Source organism: Octodon degus, unplaced genomic scaffold (assembly GCF_000260255.1).
Source record: "Octodon degus isolate 3935 unplaced genomic scaffold, OctDeg1.0 scaffold00054, whole genome shotgun sequence".
In the NCBI taxonomy this organism is placed as follows: Eukaryota; Metazoa; Chordata; class Mammalia; order Rodentia; family Octodontidae; genus Octodon; species Octodon degus.
Window position 1 is genome coordinate 8,252,854 of NW_004524630.1, and position 19,010 is coordinate 8,271,863.

A 19,010-nucleotide genomic window follows, 5' to 3' on the forward strand; every position below is an offset into this window, starting at 1 on the left:
ACATACATACATACATACATACATACATGCATACATAGATACATAGATAGATGATAGATATGATAGATAGATGACAGACAGACAGATAGATGAGAGAGAGAGAGAGAGAGAGAGAGAGAGAGAGAGAGAGAGAGAGAGAGAGAGATATGCATAGAGGAATAGATGGATGCATAGATGGATGAATGCATAGATGGACAGATAGGCAGACAGATAGATGTAGATATACATGGAGATCTACTGTTGATTATACTTCTCTAGAAAGCTATATTATCAGATCAATGTGCAATTAAATTGGAAATCAATTGCAAAAGAATCCACAAAACTTTATAGACACATGGAAAATTGGCAGCACATCACCAATGAGTCAACCAATGGGTCACAGTGAAATTAATAGTGCTAGAAAAACTGACTTTATGCAGGCTGAATAGTAAAACTATTAGACCCACATCTCTTGCCATATGCTAAAATAAAATCAAAATGGATCAAAGAACTAAATACTAAAATAAAATAAAGATGGATCAAAGAACTAAATGTTAAAATAAAAATGCTCAACCTGCTAGAAGATAAAATAAGTGGAACTCTTGAAGACAGATACAGGCAAAGCCTTTATAAACAAACCCCTAATCTCCCTGAAAATAACAAAAATCAACATCTGGGATCTCATCTTATTGAAAATTATTTTACACAATTCAAGAAACCACCAAAAGCATGAAGAGAAAATCCACATAGTTGGAAAAAAAAAAAAACTGCCACCTGTTCCTCAGATAAAGGAACAATATGTAGAATATATAAAGAACTCAAAGTAAAACAGACATCCAAATTTAAAGAGCCAAGCCAAAAATGAGCATCTTAAATGAATGGACAATTTGCAGTTAAGAAAGTACAACAGCAAACAAATACATGAAAAAATGTCCCACATCACTGATCTTTCAAGAGATGCAAATTAAAACAATGCTGAGATTGCATCTCATTCCAGAACAAATGGCTACAATCAGGAAATCACTCAAAACAAAATACTGGCTGGACTGTGAGGAGAAAAGAACCCTCCTTTACCATTTGTGGGAGTGTAAAGTGGCACAACCTCTGTGGAAATCAGTTGCGGATTCCTCAAAAAGGTAAAAATGGAAATCTCACTGGACCCAGCTGTTTCACTTCCAGGTATCTTCCCCTGAAGAGCTGACAACACCGCACGGCAGTGAAGCGCCCGCAAGCATGGTCACAGCAGCGCAATTCATGAGAGCTAAATCATGCGAACAGCCACGGGTGTCATCCATTAACCAGATGAATGGATAAAGGTAATGTGGTATTTATGCAGAACGGGCATTAGTAGCCTGCCTTGAAGAAGAATAAACTTGATTCATTCTCAGGAGAATGGATGTGCCCTGAGAACACAGTGTTAAGAGAAGTAACTCAGGGACATAAGCTTCAATGTTGTACAATTTCTCGTATGTGATAGGATCTCTGTCTCTCTGTCTCTCTGTCTGTCTCTGTCTTTCTCTCTCTGTGTGTTTCTCCCTCTCTGTCTCTGTGTGTGTGTGTTTGTGTCTCACTCTGTCTCTCTGTCTCTCTGTCTCTCTCTCTCTCTCTCTCTCTCTCTCTCTCTCTCTCTCTCATAATGAAAGACAGATAAAAATAAATGAAAGATGAAAAGAGAAAGTAAAAATCACACTGCAATCCAGCACTGACAATGTATCTAACTGTGTACTTGACCTAGTAAGTCGCCTTACATGTCTTATGGGCTATTCAGCCTATTGGTCTGATTTTCAGTTTGTACATATGGCAATTAACTGCATAAGATGTTGTAAAACAAATGAATCTTATTCTGCAAAAAAAAAAGGTTAAAGGTGAAATGAACTAAAAAGAATTTAAATGTGTTCTGTACATGTACCAATTCCCTACAGTGAATGTAATCATGTTTCCTTGCAAACAAGTATAAACCAAAGTTAAAATTAAAAAAAAGACATTATTAAAAATTTTTAAATAGAGCTGGAAATATATTTCAGCAGCCTAAGCTGCTGCCTGGCAAGCACAAGGTCTGGAGTTCGATCCCCAGTGTTGAAAAAAGAAGATGAGTTTATTTTAAATATGTTTTGTATGCATAATTCATTCATGCTTTGTTTATGGAACAAAATACAACATTTATGAAGTGCTGAAAATCCAAATGAATTTCATGTTTTAAAGTATAGTTTCACTCATTAAAGCAAGTAAATATCTAGCAAATTCCTTTTTGTCATTCTAAAACTTCCTGTTGTTCAAACTGATTAAAATTCACTCATGCCTCAGTGGATAGGATTCTATAATTAAAATGCAAATTCCAGTGTAGAGCACTGTTCACTGAATAGTTAAAAATAGCTCTAAATGTTAATCATGACATTCTACTATATGTCAATTTGTCAAAATATATTTGAGACTGACAAATTAATTCTCACACTACATATCAGATTTTATCTTGGGGTATAAAATAAAAATTAACAATCCATGAAAATTTCCATATTTGGTGAAAGAAAATTAGCTCTGATTTTAATGGAACTGTTGATTATATGATTTTCCTGCTATGTGAATGGTACACATTCTAATCAAGCAAACATCAATCTGTTTCAATATCAAATGTTGCTTCTCTATATTTCAGAAATATGCTTATATGTATAGAAGATATAATTTAGTCAAAACTTAGTTGAAACTTTAAAAATTATGTTGTAAAATCATATATCCTATCCAGATTTTATCTCTGTAAATTATAAGCAATACATGTGATGTGTCTTACTTGTAAGCTGCAAGTAATGATGTTATTATTTGATAACAAGCAATGTTATCAAATAATATCTATATAAATGTTTATTAACAATAAGCCACACATACAAAAATAAATAAGTAAGACATGGAAATTTTTGTCATCATCCTCCCTGCAGTTCCAAAGTCAGTTTCAAGGTCACTCGAGGTTAAGGTTCTCCCAGATGTCATGCTAACCTAAAGAGAAATCTATGCACATAGGCATTATGAAATGCCTGAAACAAATTGAATATTTAGTGACTCTCAAGTTGTTTTAATTTACTACTTTTCTTTTTGCACCTAGAGACCTACTTGAGAATGCTGGTATCATAGTCCATGAGGGAGACTACAACAATATTACTAGTCACGTATTAATAAAGTTTATGTGCTATTTATTTTCCTACTATATATTTCTTATTGAAAATGCTCTTCTAAAAGAAGAAAAAAATGATGGAATCACTGGAAAATGGTGTGTGAAATTAACAGTATGTCACTTCATACAATGCTGCTAAGTACTGGGGTGTTAGCTCAGTGGCTTAAGCACCCGCCTGGCAAGTACAAGGTCCTGAGTTTGATCCCCAGTACCGCAATAAAGCAAGACAAAACACCTGCTCTCTCAAATTTGTGTAACAATTTACACTCTCACAAGGACTGTATGTGTGAAGATTTATATGCGCCAAAGTGAGTGTGCCAATAAGAATGGTTTACAAACATAATAAAATCACTTCATTTATGAGTGCGTACTTCAAAATATCTATCTTGACTAAGTCATTGAGCAAATTTTAGCAAAATACATTATCCTGAATTTTGTGTCTCCTGACCCATTTCATTTAATCATACTGAAATCATAAAAAATTGAATTAATATTATTTACTTTGATTTACAAATATATTACTTAAACTTATTGTTTGTTACAAAGGATACATCGTTGTTCTTATATTCATGAGTTCAAAGGAGATGTTCTTTTATTTGCTTGCAAAAGTCACACCTTCCGTTTGTTTCAAATATCAAAGTACATGATTCCTACGCTCAGCTGTGTGCAATCCAGCAATACCTCCCGCTTCTAACCTCACCCAAGGAAGTTTCATTCCACCTGAGGTTTTTACGTGCCTCCTATAGAGAAGGCAGGGATATGCTGTATCACAGGAAAATGGGAGAAGGACCTTGAACTGTGATTTTCTGATCATTCGCTTTTCATCCTGCAATCAGCTTCTGCTATGCATTTCTGTTCTCTTTCTAAAATGTAGATGGCTTACTTTCATGGTGCGCCCGGGGAGCGGCCTGTAACATTAGTAACATTGTACAGCATTTTCTTCTTCCCTACCAGATTAGCGTCGTTGTGCCTACTCCGCAGCCTCTCAGAGCTCAAACGCTGCGCCCCGCTTCTGCTTGCCCTTCTGAACTACGGCTGCCCAGCTCACCGCACCTCCACACTCATTTCTCCTGGCGCGCACAGCACACCTCTGTGTTAGAAAGCGGACAGGGAATGGGTGGCTGGACTTGTTTCTACGTCTACACGGCTGTCGTGTTGGGCCACATATGCCGACTTCCTTCTAATGACAGATGAGACATGTTGGCTTTGTTCTCAACTGGAAGCCTAAAGCCAGTTGCATAAGGAGACGCACACATCAGCACACAGGAAGGAATGCCGCTACGGCTCTGGTGGGGATTTCCCAGCTCTTAATCCTGTGTTTCCTTAGGTTCACTTTCAATCATTTCCTCCATCCACAGAGTTGAACATGGGTCATTGTTTTCTGCTATATACTGCAACATATTACAGAATTAAAGGAAAAGGACAAAGGAGAATAGCTCAATCCCACTCTCATTAACTGAAATCAAATCAAAAGAAATTTAGAGAGAGTGGGGCCGGGAAGAAAGCTCAGTAGAATAGGCGCTTGCCTGGTAAACTCAAGGGCCTGAGTTCAATCCCCAGTTCCACCATAAAAAAAGAAATTGAGAGAGTTTAAATCACATACTTAGTAACATGTCAAAGAGTACATAAAGGAGAATTACTACAGTATTCCAAGATTTTGCTAAATCTAAAGACATGTTGATATCTTTTTCTGTGAGATAACAATTATAACAAATCATGTGTAGCTCACTATGCTAAAAAGATACTTAAGTGTTATTATGCAGATAAACATGCTCAAAAAATACTTAAAAAAAAGATAACACCTACTTCCACTGAAAAGTCACTAAAGGATGCATTGCATTCCCTTTTGCACCTTATAAATTTAATTTAAAATAAAGGCTTCATAAAAAAAACTACAAACTAAAGTCTCACAGATACACAGATGAAAGAAATCTTTAAAATATGTTAGCAAATTCAATCAATAAATAAAGGTTTCTAGGGCAGGAGTAATAGTTCAGTGGCATGAGCTCCTTCCTGGTAAGTGTGAGGTCCTGAGTTTGATCCCCAGTACCACAAGAAAGAAAAGAAGGAATGAAGAAAGGAGGGAGGGAGGGAGGAAGGGAGGGAGGGAGGGAGGGAAGGAGGTTTCTAGTGGGATAATGTAAAAGTTGGTTTAACTTTTAAAAAAATGAACTATAGTAATAAAATAAACAAGAGGCAAACTACATTAATTCATGAAAAGAACTTTAACATGTTTACTCTAATGTTTACTCTAATAATACTTTGCAGGCCAGCTAGATAGCTCAGCGGATTAAAGCATCTGCTTGGGCAGATGCAGGGGCCAGGGGTTCAATCCCCGGCATGCTGTGCTGGCCTCGTCCCCAGGGCTCGCTGAGAAGATTGAAACTGGGCTTGGTGGTGCATGCCTGTGATCCTAGCACTTGACAGGCAACAAAACAAAACAAAACCCAACAACCACAAAAAAAGGTGGGGGGAGGATCACTACAAGTCCTATCTGTGAGACCCTGTACTAAATACATTTAAAAAACCAAAAAACTCTTTGCAACAACTAGTAATAAAAAGAGAGTTCAACATGATAAAGGGCAGCTATGAAAAAATTCTAGCTAGCATTCTTGTTGAAGCAGCTAGCATTCTACCCACAGGTCAGACACACAGTATGAATGTACAATGTCACCAACTGCACTCTATATTGAAATAGAGAATCTCACTGTGGCAATAAATGAAACAAAAGGTTATTCATAATTGAAAGCAAGTATTCAAATTACTTTACCCATAGACAATATACCTGTCTATAATTTCTAGGACTTCCAACTGATTTTAGTGAGGATGAAGGACACAACAGCAATAGACAAATAATTTGTGTTTTCCATATCCTAAAGTAATTTGAAATTTAAACTGAAGAGAATGCCATTTATAATGACATCAGAAAATTATAAACTACCTAGCGACAAATCTGATAAAGATGCCTGGTATCCATGCAATGAAAACTAAAACTATTTCTGAGAAAAATTAAAGAAGACATGGACTGGGTGGAGAGATAAAGCATATTTTTGGATGACAAGACTCAATAACATTCTGTTCACTTCCCCCAAATTTTGTTACAGATACAGCGTAATTCCCAGTAATAAACACCCTTAAAATCTATAAATCGGTACTCTGTGTAGAAATGTCTTGCAGAAATATCAAGGTTAAAGAGTAGACAAAATACCTGTGAATACAAATGACAAAGCGACTTACATTGTCTTTTTTTTTTTTTTTTTTTTTTTTTTTTTGTCTCCTTGAGACAAGGTCTGGCTATGCAGTTCAGGCTGGGCTTGAACTCACTCTGTAGCTCAGGCTGGCCCCACTCTCACCACAATCCTCCTTCCTCAGCCTCGCGAGGAATACGGGTGTGTGCCACCACCCCTGGCCAGACTCACATTGTGACATTGTGGATCTACAGTGCAGAACACAATGCAGTATACACGTCAAGATGTATAAGCAGACCACCACGACAGAGCTCAGAGTCCACAAACGGATCCCTGCACTTGCGATTCATTTCATTTTCAGAAGAAAATGATAATCCACTAAAAAATAAATATATTTTGAAAAATTTTGCTGGAACAACTGGATATCCCTTTAAAAATGCTTTGTTGTGTTATTCTGAAAACAAATAATTAACTCAAGTGGATCATAACTTCACCATAAGAAATATAAAAACACAATAAAAATGTAAGAAACTAGAATGAGCATTTTCTGTCCTAGGTTAAAAGAAAAGACTTCTAAACTTCCTGAAGCAAGATCCACACATCAACAAATGTTCAAAATTTTAAATGACTGTCCTCCCCAAAGCATTGCCTGCATACGCTTAGTATGAATGTGAAATAATAAAAACCTCAGGAAAAGGTGTTCTGCAATTTCACAAAATGTTTAACATATTTGAATTATCCAGATATTATAAAATAATAAAGGTGTACGGCAAGCCAAAGACTTCGTCATGAAGATTGATGGTAGCTCTAGTATGATCCAAACCTGAAGTGGGGTTGGGGAGATAGCTCAGTGGAATAAGTACTTGCCTGGCAAGTGCAAATTCCTGAGTTGAATCCCTGGTACTAAGACCAAAAAAAAGAAAGAAAGAAAAAAGAAAAACAGAACCTGAAGTGATGTAGAGCACAGGTGCCTTAGCAGGCGTTCTGACACACGAAGGGTGACATCCTTCTCAGTGAGCTGCTACTTGGTGGTGAAGGACAACGAAGTGTTAGAGCACACAGTGAGGAGTCACATCGCCAAATCTAAAATATTATTCAGTGTAAAAGAAGCCAGAAAATGTCTGCATGCTATCTGATTTTATTTGCATCAAATTCTAGGCAATGCCTACTGATCTGCGGTGGGCAAATCAGTGTGGAGGTAGAGGAGAAAGAGGCAGCAGAAAGATCAAGAGCCTGAACCTTCTCTGCACACTGTCGTGCGCAGCCTGTCTTTTATCAGACTAAGGGTTGATCCTCTAGATTGGACTATTTAGGAAATAAATGCAGTCAGTTTGAGGCCACAGAGGCAACTGAGAGCAAGCTCTGACACTGCCATGTGAAGAAAGTGTCCCACTATCTCACTGCATTTCAAACAACTTAGGCATAATAAGGAACAAGTATTTTTCATCAACTATTGATATGTTGAACTTTAAGTCCCTACAGAATATGATAAAAAAACATTTAAAAATTAGATTATATTTTAAAAATAGGATAAAGAATTCTATGCTTCTCATGTTTGCACATAAAGTGGTTGGGATAGATATATAGTTGCATTCTCTTAATGAATAGAATGATTTTTTCTAATGGTGTTTGTAAATAGGATCACAAGTCTGCATCTTGTACAGCAATTAACCACTAAGAAGAATATATGCAGTGTATTATTTGTTGAAATGGTAATTCCGATTTGATTTGAAACTATCTCATTGCTATCTGTTTATCAATAAAACTTTGAAAAGAAAAAAAAAAGAAAGTGTCCCACAGAAAAGGCTGCTTTTGCTGGCAGGAAATGTTATTTAAATGTTCTGACTTCCGGGCCGGCCAAAGAGCTCAGCGGGTGAAAGTGTCTGCAATTAGGCACAGGCACCGGGGTTTCAATCCCAGGCCTGCCTTGTGGGTCCCGTCCCCGGGGTGCGCTGAGACAGCAATTCAGAATGGGCATGGTGGCGCGCACCCGTAATCCCAGATCTTGGAAGGCTCTAAACGGCCGGATCACTATGAGTTCGATCTAGTAGTGAAACCCTGAACACCCTATAGACTCTTCCCTAAAAAACAAAATAATAAATAAATAAACAGATGTTCTGATTTCTCTGTCATTCATTTTATCACCTTATTTATTTGTTCATCTGTGCATGTGTGTTCATCAGCGAGCCTGTGGGTTTCAGCAAAAAAGGTGAATCTGCCGCAGATATTCTCCCTCTCAGATAGCTGAAATTTTATACAGGAAACAACGCAAATCAGGATTCAGACAGCTCTTCCAAAACACGGAGCCCCCATATGAGTATAAGGGTGGCTCGCAAGCAAACCACAGTCACACATACACCGCTGCCTACCATTTTAATAACTCTTATACGTTTTCTGAAATGTAGTGAACATTATCATAATTGCAAGAACTGTATCCTCATACATAATTGTGGTCTGTTCTAGTGTAACTGTAAAATAATATTTGTATTTTTCCCTATGAAATCTCTGCTGCTAGGGTTTTTGTTTCTGCATCGCTGAGAATACGGACTTGTGCACACTTATGGAGGCATTCAACCACCAAGCAACACGCAAGCTCCTTTGGCTTCTTATTTTGAGAAGGTGAATACTAATCACTAGACCACCAGGAAGCGTCCCATTTTTATTTTGAGACAAGAGTTCTCTCCAAAAATTAGAATATATTTTAAATATAGGCATAAAGAATTAGATAATTCTTATGTTTACACATAAGTCCACAAATCTAACCATATACAACCTTGAAGTAGGACAGTCCCACAACATTCCTTTTCCTGTCTCCTGCCTTCATTCACCACCTCCTTCTTTTTGAAGAATCATCTACTGAAGAGACAGCACAGCAGCAACTGGCATGTCATGACAAGCAGCCGGTATTCAGAAGACCAGAATGACAGGCACTCCAAGCATGAAACTACTATTACAAATTACCATCTTCAGGGCAGTTCATCATATTTTGTAGGGACTTAAAGTTCAACATATCAATACTTGGTGAAAAATACCTGTTCCATGTTATGCCTAAGATGTTTGTTATTCAGACAGATAGTGAGGTTAAGCTTAACAGCCTAAGTTGTGTGGTAATTACAATAAGCTTCTTTTCTGGAGGGTTAACAACCTAAGTTTGCAGACCAAAATTAGAGAAAAAAGAGGACCACAAGGAAAGCCAACATTTTGGCCCTACCCTTCCAAGGTCAATTAAGACTCAGGACATATGAGAACTTGTACTGTAATGTCATGTAACTCGGTAGTGTCCCAAATTTTCTGATCAAGGAGATTATGGGGCCAAAGAAAAAAGTGATCGATGTGTAGAGTGTGCCTAAGGAGAGTCACATGGAGAGAAAACATTCTCTCAGGCTTTCACAGAGAGCATATTGGCCAAGCAATGGGCGTGATTCATCCACATGGCTGACACTGACAAAGGATCTACAATCTGAGGTTCAGGATCTCAGGATAAATCCTGAAGGGATTTCACTGACCTTATCAGACCCAAAAGCTACAACTCTTGTTGCATGGGTCTTGCTTTATCTTGGTCTTAACCATCAAGCAGAAAAGTATAAAAACAAAGTATAAGAAGTAAAGCCATGCTGTTATGTTGAGCTGTAGGGGACTCAGGTCAACAATTTCTGACATTGCCAGAAGCAGAAGACTCAATACTATTATGGACTGCTGGACTCTTTTAGAATATTTTGCTGAGTTAACACATCTATAATAGTCAAATAATGGAACTAAACAAAAAAGGGGATAAAGATGAATGTCCATTTTGTATCTGTGTATTCAAAATGGTTAGGATAGATATATTGTTGCATTCTCTTAATGAATAGAGGGATTTGTTCTAATAGTGTTTGTAAATAGGATATCATGTCTGCATCTTGTACAGCAAATAACCACTAGGAAGAATGTATACAATGTGTTAATTATTGAAACTGTCCTACCAATTTGGTTTGAAACTGTCTCATTGCTATTTGTTTCTCAATAAAATTATGGGAAAAAAAAGAGTTCTCTCCATTGCCCAGGCTGGCCTGGGACTTGTGATCCTCCTGCCTGAACCTCCTTAGTATCTGTGGTTATAGTCCTTTGCCAATGTCTCAGTCTTATTTTTTAATGATTTATGAGCCAGTGACTTTGTCTAGAGTGACTTTGTATGGTAACATTACTACGCTGAGGAGAATCCTCCTTTAAATCACACGAAATGTCAGGATATTTTATCACCAAGTATTATAAAACAGACCTGAATGCCAACAAGTGCTTTATCCATAGATTATGTAACTCTATGATTTGTTGTCAACATTTTGTATGCTGAATATATGAAAAGCTAAAAAAGTTTGCCTCGAGTTGAAAATAAAAAAGATATTTATATTTCCCCAGATCAAAATAAAAACCAACTGCCAGTCTCATAAATAGAACATATTGTTTCCAAAGTGCACATACATACACGCACATATCTTCAATGAAGCTCGACTTCAATGAAGCAAATATGCATATTATTAAATTAAAAATCATAGGTTGGTAGATTTTAACTGGCACTTGGACCAAGAGAAGAAAATCCACCAATCTCAGAAGATATGCAGAGCCACTGTGTTTCAAGCCCACCGTGTGCTGGACAGCAGCAACTAGGGCTGGCATGAGGGTTAGAAAGCCTGCTATGCTCAGACGCCGCTGGTTTTCTTAAATAATTGCTCCCTGACTTAGACAGGCCTTTGGCACATTTCCTTCTCCATATTAGTTGAGACTAATAGCTTTCCCTGTCTTATTTGGTGGTGGTTGTTGTTACTGCTGTCCTTGCTTTAATGCAAAAGCTTGACTGTGAAGATCTCTTATCCTCTCCCCTTTGATGCCCACCAGAAATGGGCATCTAGGCTCTGCTTTCTTTGCTAAGCTCTCCTCAACAAGTTTAAAGACAACACGTCACCTTTTCCCCTGCTGTCTCTCAGAGCTGCTTGTGTATATCTCCATATCATTAATATTGTGTCCAAGGCAAAGCCAAATAGCTCAGTGGACTAAAGCACCTGCAAGCAGGCACAGAGGCCAGGGATTCAATCCCCAGGTCTTCTGTGTCGGCCCTGCCCTTGGGATGGGCTGAGAAGGCAGTTGAGACTGGGCGTGGTGGCGCAGGCCTGCAATCCCAGCTCTTGGGAGGCTGTAAACAGGTAGATCACTATGAGTCCGATCTAGTAGTGAGAGCCTGAACACCCTGTAGACCCTTTCCTACAATACAGAAAGAAAAAAATAGATATGGTGTCCAAATTATGACATACAGTCAAAGATTAATACTTCTATGGGATTAGTTATCTGAGATAATTTTTTTATTTTAAAAGAATATCACTTTTATTCAAAAAAATAAAATTGACTTAATCATATAACAAAATTCTCAGTAGAAAGGACAGTTTATATTAGTATTTTATTCTTGTTAGTATACGTTTACAGTATATAATGTTTATGCCTTTTGTGTGGAGTTGGTGCATTTATACAACCCATCCCAAACTCCTTCCCATTTAAGAGAGATCTATCTAAAACAAAAACAAAAACAAAAAAGCAACAAAACAAACAAACGAACAAAAACTGGAGTGTAGCTCAGCACCTGAAGTGCCTGCCGAGCAAACACAAGCAAGGTCCTTAGTTCAATTTCTGGTACCAAGACAAAAAAGTCTATTCCTCTACTTCCTAGTATTTATATTTTATTTTGATCTTTATAATGTCGGTTTCTCATATGAAAGAAACCATATGCTATTAAAGCTCATGTGTCTGATTCACTTTACTTAATATTATGATCTTCTTCTTCGGAAATAGTTCATTACTGAATGCTATTTTGGGAGACATCGCTCAGTATGGAGGTGTTCTAGCTAAAATGAGTGCAATGACAAGTGTAATAAATAAAGTGAGCTGGGGACTTGCAGCAACATGACACAGCTTGGCGGTCTGAATCATGACGGAATCATCAGGCCAAGATTTGTGCTCACAGGATACAACTGCTTTCATTAACAGCAAGCCGGCAGCCCACCTTCAGTACTTTCCAACAAGCCATTAGTAGCATATGAAGTTCATTATGTTCACTGCATGAATGCAGCCTATCAAAATATCAAGACAGGAAACCCACGAATCCGTTCCAAGTCCATAGAGAAAATGGAAATTTTGCCCCTACCACAAAACAGGAAATAGGTGAGAGGTCTGATTAATCGGTTAAAACATTTCAATTTCCCTAATTTCTTTTTCATGCTCGAACTTCTATTTAATTTTGTTGCATACCCACCTTCAGAGAGCGTGTCTTATTTTTTGTCTTACAATTGTGCACCTTTAGTAGAAAAAAAAACCTAAAATACTTTTAAAATTAGTTTCATCTTTAGATGAAACATCCCCTTATAGTGGCTTATTTTCTCACATGGTTTTCAGCTTTGGGTCCAAATCTCTGCTGTGACTGTGTTCTCACCGGGAGTCCCCTGCTTTCTGGACTGAGGGACAGTCCCTGTGTGGCCAGTCCTCAGTGCTGGCCTCTGCTGCCCCGCAGCAGCGTTCTCCGGATCCCTTTATGTTTGCTTTTGGTCTTCACTTCTCAGGTGGGGCAAAGGTATCACCTTGTAACATGAATTCAGTAGTAAGTCTCAAAGGAATCAGAGGTCTTGTGACTCAATGTATCTTGGGTTAAATCTTTTCTGTTTGGACCTTTTATTTTCCCCTTTATAATACAAAGAACATTTGAAATAGGAAAATCAACACTGCACTTAGGAACTTTAATACAATACTTAGGTACTTTAACATCTGCATTTTAATCATATGCATATGTATTGGGCATAAGCATACAAATATGTATTTATATCTAATTTAAATTTTAAATCCACAGGAAAATCAAGTTAGAAAAAATCTGAGATGAAAGCAACTCAATGTGACTAATTTCAAGGCAAGCACACTGCCTGAATGTTAAATCTGGATCAGAAGCAGGATTATGTGTGTTTTTCTTTCAGTCCCTCACAGTGGCTCACATCTTATTAAGCAGGGAATATACCCTAGTCTCTTAATACACCATCATACTTTATAAGTGAGTTTGTCTCCTTATGCTTAAATATGAATGTTAACTATAAATTGGACTGTATCTCTGAAATTCTTCATTTGTATAACAAAAACAGTAAGGGGAGACTTTGTCCACTCTTGCTCTTAGCATGCTCCCAAGGGTTCGTGTATTGACAGTGAATGCTCAGTAAGATGGTGCTAGAGGTGACGGAGAGCGGTTCAGAGGCTGGGCCCTGGGAAGGGACAGCTGGGACAGGAACTGAGGCTGTTCTCCACTTCTTGTGAGAGTGCTTTTCTCTCTGGGCTCTCAGCCTTGTCATGCAAGCGCTCCATCTTGAACTCAGCGTCATGTTACCAAGGGCTTTTCAGGGTTTGAACCACTGAATAAATCTTTGTTTATATAACCTAGGGACTTTCCAGTGGGGCCAACCCTTAAGGTTAACTGCAACACTGGAAGTGATCAAATAATTTCTTCACTATCCTTCTACACTCTTTTCCACAAATATCTGCCTTGACACTTTGTTCTTGGGATGCTTAAACTCTGTTCAGCTTAGTATTTCCTAGCTCGTAGATTGCCTCTTACTCCAACTCAAATGCTGCACTGTATTTCAGGTTATCTCTAACATGAAGAATGGTTAAAGCACGATTGTAGTGGGAGGAAAGAACAGCTGTGGAATTACGGAACTCTCACAGTGAAGTACATTATGCCAATTATTAATACTTTTCATGCTGTTGCCAGAAAGAGCACGGAAAAGGATGACATAGATCTTAGAGTCACTGTTAAATCAAAAACCATTGATCACTTTTATTTTTGGCAACAATTCACAGAAGTCATGATTTCTACTTTTATATATCTGACAATAAAACAGCCATGCCTTCCTGTGAGTATTTCAAATGTTACCATGGTAGATGCTTTTTTCTTTTTGAATAATTTTTTCACAAATGGCACTGCCACTCCGCAGGAGCCCTCTAAAATCATCTCACAATGTCACCTATGTACCCCCCAAATTACCGTCACCCCAGACAAGATTACAGCCACACAGTAAGCGTCCAAGTTATTCTCAGGGAACTACTCAATCCGGGACTCTGGGCTACGCCTCTGGATAAATTTAGGGCTGTAAATGAGGACCTAAAACACAACCACACCCGGTTGTCCTGTGTCAAGACGCACACCTCTCCAACTGCTGCCTCGACACAAAATACCAACGAGGCTTAGAGCTGCAGGTCGCAAACAGAAAAGGTGAGATTCTCAGAGGTGAGAGGAGGGAGACCGGAACATTAGAGACGCACCCAACTCGCCAACGCTGAGCTTTCTTTTGAGTCTTTCAGCCACACATGGCCTTCATTCTAGCATTGTTTAGCAATATCATTAATAACATCAATTCTAAAAAACACAAATTCTGCATTCCAAAGAACAAGTTAAAAACATTCAGCCTCACTGATGGTGAAGACATGCATATGTTTTTTATTTATTTCTGAAAATTAAACTTAAAAGATAGTTTCCCTTATGCCAGTGCTACAGATAAGGAAACCGAAGCTTAGATAAAAAAGTATCTGACTTTTTAAAAATTGAAGAGGATTTAAAAATGTTAAAGTTTGAAATATATTTTAATTTATGTACCATTTATGAAAGCTATCTTACAAATACAGATGTTACACAAAACTGCAAATTAACATTGATGTCAAGAGAAATAAGGTTATTAATCTGAATAATCAAATGCTATTTTCACTCTTAGTTAAATTAGATTTGAATTGAAGTAGTATTTGTACATTATAAATTGCCTTTGAACTTTGAATTTGATCTAAAATATATGTTTGAAAAGTCAAGGTATATTAAAGCTGTCATATGAAGACTGTAGTCTGAGTTCATCAATGTTGTACACATACAAATATAATTATCTCGCAAAAAATGTTTCATCTTAGTTGACTTTGAAAAAATATGGGAAGCCCATTCTTTAACATGATAAGGGAGGCAGATAAAGCATCGACAAATTTCTTAAATATAGATCTTTCTCTGAAGATGGCAATTGACATTACTGATTCTTTCTGGACAAAATTCAAATGACATCAAGATTATGCTTCATAAAAGATGCAATTCAAGGAATATAATATTGGGTCTTCCAAGCAGTACTTGATCTTACCTGCTGGTTTACAGGAAAGTTTCTGTTGATTTTTTTAATCTGAAATGATAAGCAAATGAATAAGTGAGAATAACATGAATCACAAAATACGAGAACCATCTATCTGTCTGTCTATCTATCTATCTATCTATCTATCTATCTATCTATCTATCTATTAGGGTCTTTCTATGTATCTGAGGCTGGCCTCATAGTAGTAATCCTACCTGACTCAGCCTCATGAGTTCTGGGGATTGCAGGCATGTGCCACCCTACCCAGCTATATTTTTCATAAAGTTTTCCTCTCAGTGAGCTCCTATATAATAGCACACTGTTGACATTCTGAAATTGGTATATCTAACACTAACTACTTAATTGACTCTTATAATTACCCTAAATATCATATGTAAACGTTTTCAAAATAATTTCTTTGTAACATTTTTTATTTGTGAGAAATAAGCCTTTGTTTACTTACAATGCAAAATTGTGATCAAGAATGTACAGAGTAATTTTCTGTAATTTTGGTTTTCAAATTTGAAATAATATGACACACAATTAGTTTCACAGTTCAAGAGAACATAGGAAGTGGAATAGTCAAACACTAAGAGATAAAGTATCTATTTTGAAACAATTTCAGTTAGAATCACAAACAGTGTAATAGTTACTTACAGCAACTTAATGACTGGCATTTTACAAAGTTTAAAAGAAAATGAAAATATCATATTTTGATAAATGAAATTGCAAGAAAAATGTCTTTGTTCACGATTTTGTAATTAAAGCCCATTATTATTTTCCATTAGTTTATAGGGAAAAATAATACAAATTCAACATGGTAAAACAACAGACCAAATGCAGAATACTTTCACTAATACATTATTTTGTGAATTTATTTCTCTTATTTTCTTCTAGTTCTCTATTTTCTTCCTTTTAACTGTGAAATAATAGACAACCTCATGGATATTTGGAAAATAATCAAATGACTCATCTATAATTACAAGCTGACTTGCAAGATATTTGTGATCTAATTAAAAATAAAAGAAAATTTACCTGTACAGAAACTTTATATTTCTCACACTGTTAGTCATCTAATTATTTTTACCTCTGGTAATAATCTGCTAAAGATCTCTAAAACTCCTAGTAACCTAACTAAATGCAAAGATAGTGTGGAAGTGGAGACATTAGGAGCTGGTTCCTAACTTCATCAATAAATCAATCAAACTTATATTAATTGCGAACTATATTTATTACTAGTCCTTATAGATTGTTATGATTATTACATTCAACTAATAAGTGATGTGGCCTTTAAAGCTAGTTTGCTGCACATATATTAGCATAGAGAGTTAGCCAAGGTGAGACACATACACATTGACTGCTACTTTCAAAAACCTGATGGAAATTCTTAGGACAATTGCCGTAACCATCTTATATATATACATGTACGCTTTTGTCACTACATTATTACCTATATTTTTTTCCTTTCTCTCTCTTCATTGTTTAATCTCTAACTATTGTTCTTTTCCATTTAACTGTATTTGTTATACCTTTAAGTTTTTATTTCTTCTTTTGAGTTCTTCTAAAATCATGATTGAAATATCTATCATTTTGGTCTTATAAATGTATACCATTTCTGAGGTCATATCAATTAGCAATATACTCTTTTTAAGGTAAATTTTTAAAAGGTAATAAAAGAAAATGAGAGAACAAAAATTTAAGATTTCTTGAAAGCATGCGGTAATATTCAATCATATCTCCCATCTTGCATAACTATATCTGTTAATCTGAACAAAAGATTTGATGACAAAAATAGTTAATGTATCTTATACTTTGTGGGGATTTTTTGTTTGTTTATTTTTGGGGTTTTTGGGTATTATTAGGGAAGGGTCTACAGAGTGTTCAGGGTCTCACTACTAGATCAGACTCATAGTGATCCACCTGTTTACAGCTCCCAAGAGCTGGGATTACAAGTGCGCGCCACCACGCCCAGGCTCATTGCCATTTCAGCATGCCCCAGGGGTGGGGCAGGCACAGCAGGCCTGGGGATGGAATCCCCAGCCCCTGTGCCTGCTTGCACACACTTTAATCTGCTGAGCTATTTGACTGGCCTCTAAAAATAGATAATATATCAATCACTCTTAATCATCTATTCTAGTTCTGAAAATCTGCAATGTATTTGTTCTTATTGCTCCCGTGTTTCTGTCTTTACTTTTATTTTTCTTGCTTTTATTCTTCAAAATAAAAGAAAATTACTTAAAAAATGGTGTACTGCAGAGATTTATAAATATGATATTTTAATTTAAATAATAGTCCAAACAATCTTTTGTAAAAATCTTGAAAATTGGCAGTGCAGACAGGCTTTTGACAGATAGAAAAATAATGACTAAGGGAGCGCCTGTGGTAACGGCGGTCTTGCCCTGGTGAGTGCCTTCGCCAGTGTTGGTGGTACACTGTCGGTGCCCAGCGGAGCATGCCGTAGACCATCTGCTATTTTTACCTATGTGAATCCATCATACTATACTTGTTCTTTTGTTTTCAGTTTTCTTCAGTACTTCATTCACAGTACAGAGATCAATCAGTGACATCTGAATCTTACTATCTTTCTCCTCAGTTGCTGCAATTGTTTTGCATATTATTAATACTAGTGAAAGAGTAAAATGTATCACAAATTTCCTACCACTCCTTAATTAGTAATTAAGGATACAAAACCAATTGAGCTAAACAAAAATTAGAACATACTGGAGGGTAAAGAATGTGTATGTTAATGACAAGGAATGACTAGGTAGTACAGGGTCCCAGAAGCTCAAATAAAGCCTGAAAATACTGGTAATTATTGGATTTTCTTTTTTGTACCCAGGATAGAACTCAGGACCTTGTGCTTGCTAGGCAGGCACTTACGATGCTGAGCTATCTCTCCAACCCCTAAAATACTGATAATTAGTAGATTAGAAAAAGGGTAATTGGAAATACATGACATTGTCTTTAGGAATTATTTTTAGATTTTTGTAATATATGACAAATATGATAATAAAAGAGTAAACACTATTAATGAGAGTAAAGCTTTTTTATGTATTTGGCACAGGGTGTTATTACGCAGCTTGGAGTTGTAGTGATCCTCCTGTCTCAGCCTCCCGAGCTCTGGGATTACAGGCGTGCACCACCACTCCCAGACTTGGTGGCTGGCTCAGCATACCTGGGGGTGGAGCTGGTGTAGCATGTGGTACCAGAATCAAATCCTAGTCCCTGCACTTGCCTAAGTCAGCGCTTCATCCTCTAAGCTGTCTCGCCCACCCTTAAAGCCAAGTATGAAAGAAGTAGCAGTTTTACACAGCAAACACTAGCCTATCATACTTTTCTTATTCAAATGATGTCACCATAGCTTTCCCTTCATATGCTGCTGCTTATTTTATTTATTTTTGTTGAATGTTATTGTTTTCTGAGGCTGACCCCCACTTCTCCTCCTCGCCCACCCTAGCTTCTAGCTCACCGTTGTCTTGCTTCCTTTGCCAGAGTTGCAAGGACTACAGGTGCCGCCGT

General features: G+C 37.0%; 1 protein-coding gene across 2 annotated transcripts in view; it reads right to left on the minus strand.

The window, feature by feature from the left end:
* Nucleotides 1-19,010, minus strand: part of Sntg1 (syntrophin gamma 1) — a 336,640-nt gene that overhangs the window by 148,647 nt on the left and 168,983 nt on the right. For both annotated transcript variants that reach the window (XM_004633382.1, XM_004633383.1), the window contains exon 11: nucleotides 15,504-15,542. In XM_004633382.1, the coding sequence (XP_004633439.1) occupies nucleotides 15,504-15,542 (39 nt within the window). The remainder of the gene's footprint in view (nucleotides 1-15,503; nucleotides 15,543-19,010) is intronic.